Here is a 1,534-nt window from a genome sequence, read left to right on the forward strand (position 1 = left end):
CACAGTGCCTAGTGCTGGTTCCCTGTGGTCCTCAAACCTGATTTCATGTTAGAATCCCCAGGAGAGCTCTTCAGCACACATGGGCACCCGGTCCCACCAGGGGCTGGCAGTGGACCCAGAAGCAGACATTGGTCATGGTCCCCCAAGAGGTTCTGAGATGGCCAGGACTGAGAATCTCTCATCATGACCCCCTTACTCACCACTTGCTGCTCCCCTGCTTCTGCCGCCACTGGTACCTTTGTCTGGGGCCCGGCTGGATGTGCCCGATGTGGTCTGCGTTCTCAGCACTAGAATGTTCGGGATGCGGCCCCTTCCCTGACTCGTCTGTGCTTGCCTCCTGCAGATGGGTACGCATTCTCCCAGACAGAACAGGCTCTGATCACACAGGAGGACGTCGTCCGGGCTTACGACACCACAAAGGCCAAGGCAAGGATGAGCAGCGACTTCGACCCCATGTAACGGGTCCGTGAGTGGATTTTGGACCCTCGTCCACCTTGGGCTAACCTCCTTGCCAGAGGCACCGGGTAAGCCCGCCCCTGGACCCACATTTCCGTGACTTTGGCCAGCCAGCTCTCGGTGAAATATTGATGAAGTCACTCTCCTGGGTGAAGTCCCTAGACCCCTTGCCTTCATTTGCCTTCCAAGGTATTGTTGCCTCTTCTTGTGTCTGTAAGAATTCTGGGTCATCCCTTCAGACTGAAATACGCCATTAAAAACCTTACGTTTCACCGCCATTTAGACGTTGCTACCGATTGTTGGAAGCTGAAGGGGTTTTCCCCGGGGCTTAACAATCCTATTTTGATGGCCGGGAAAAGGGCCACCCGGAAGCTTTCTATTTTTGAACACTCACCAGGGTTTTCAAAAGCTCCGGTCCCTAGAGAAGGACTTTGGTAAAGGAGAGGGGTCAGTGAAAGAGGCAGAGCCTCAGTGAGATGGATGGACTCCGTGGCTTCGACCAGGCGCTCACACGTAGCCGTGACTGCAGGAACCGCGCAGGGCCGAGCCATGTTGGCTCTGAGTCGGAATCCACCTGGCAGCAGCAACCGGCAGCATCGAAACATTTTCCTGAGAACTCATTTGCACCCCTCGACTCATCGTGGTCGTGTGCGAGGGGGGGGTGTCGGGGGGGGGGCGTTGTAGGGTAAAACCGCCCTCGTGAGTTTCCAAGTCTCCACCTCTTTGCAGGAACAGAAAGCCCCATCTTTCTTCCAAAGAGAGCTGGTGCTTTTGAACTGCTGACCTTGCCATTAGCAGCCCAAGGAGTATCCTCTACGCCACCGGGGCTGCCCCTCACCCCCCCACCCCGGTTTTTAAAAGCAGGATGTTCTAAAATCGGTTCCATCTTGTTTCCGCACTAAGCCTTTCCATTCCTCTGCTCCTGCGCCCTACTCAGGTTGGACCTCACAGGTTAAAGGGCACCGGTTACCTGGTCTGGACATGCTTTGGGCGCCAGTGCCAGGTTTGCGGGTCCCTAGGATACAATGTGAGGGGTCCCGCGACAGCCCCAGATTTGTCAATTTGCAGGAACATCCCT

The 1,534-nt window shown here is 55.7% G+C and overlaps 1 protein-coding gene across 1 annotated transcript in view; it reads left to right on the top strand.

The window, feature by feature from the left end:
* LOC101644852 (phospholipid-transporting ATPase IB-like) overlaps nucleotides 1-459 on the top strand; it is a 135,276-nt gene extending 134,817 nt beyond the window's left edge. Inside the window, 1 exon segment of the mRNA XM_045293995.1 lies at nucleotides 344-459. Within this exon segment, the coding sequence (XP_045149930.1) occupies nucleotides 344-459 (116 nt within the window).
* Nucleotides 460-1,534: the final 1,075 nt, after the last annotated feature.

Source organism: Echinops telfairi, unplaced genomic scaffold (genome assembly GCF_000313985.2).
Source record: "Echinops telfairi isolate 266 unplaced genomic scaffold, ASM31398v2 ScPeMD7_2565;HRSCAF=3150, whole genome shotgun sequence".
In the NCBI taxonomy this organism is placed as follows: domain Eukaryota; kingdom Metazoa; phylum Chordata; class Mammalia; order Afrosoricida; family Tenrecidae; genus Echinops; species Echinops telfairi.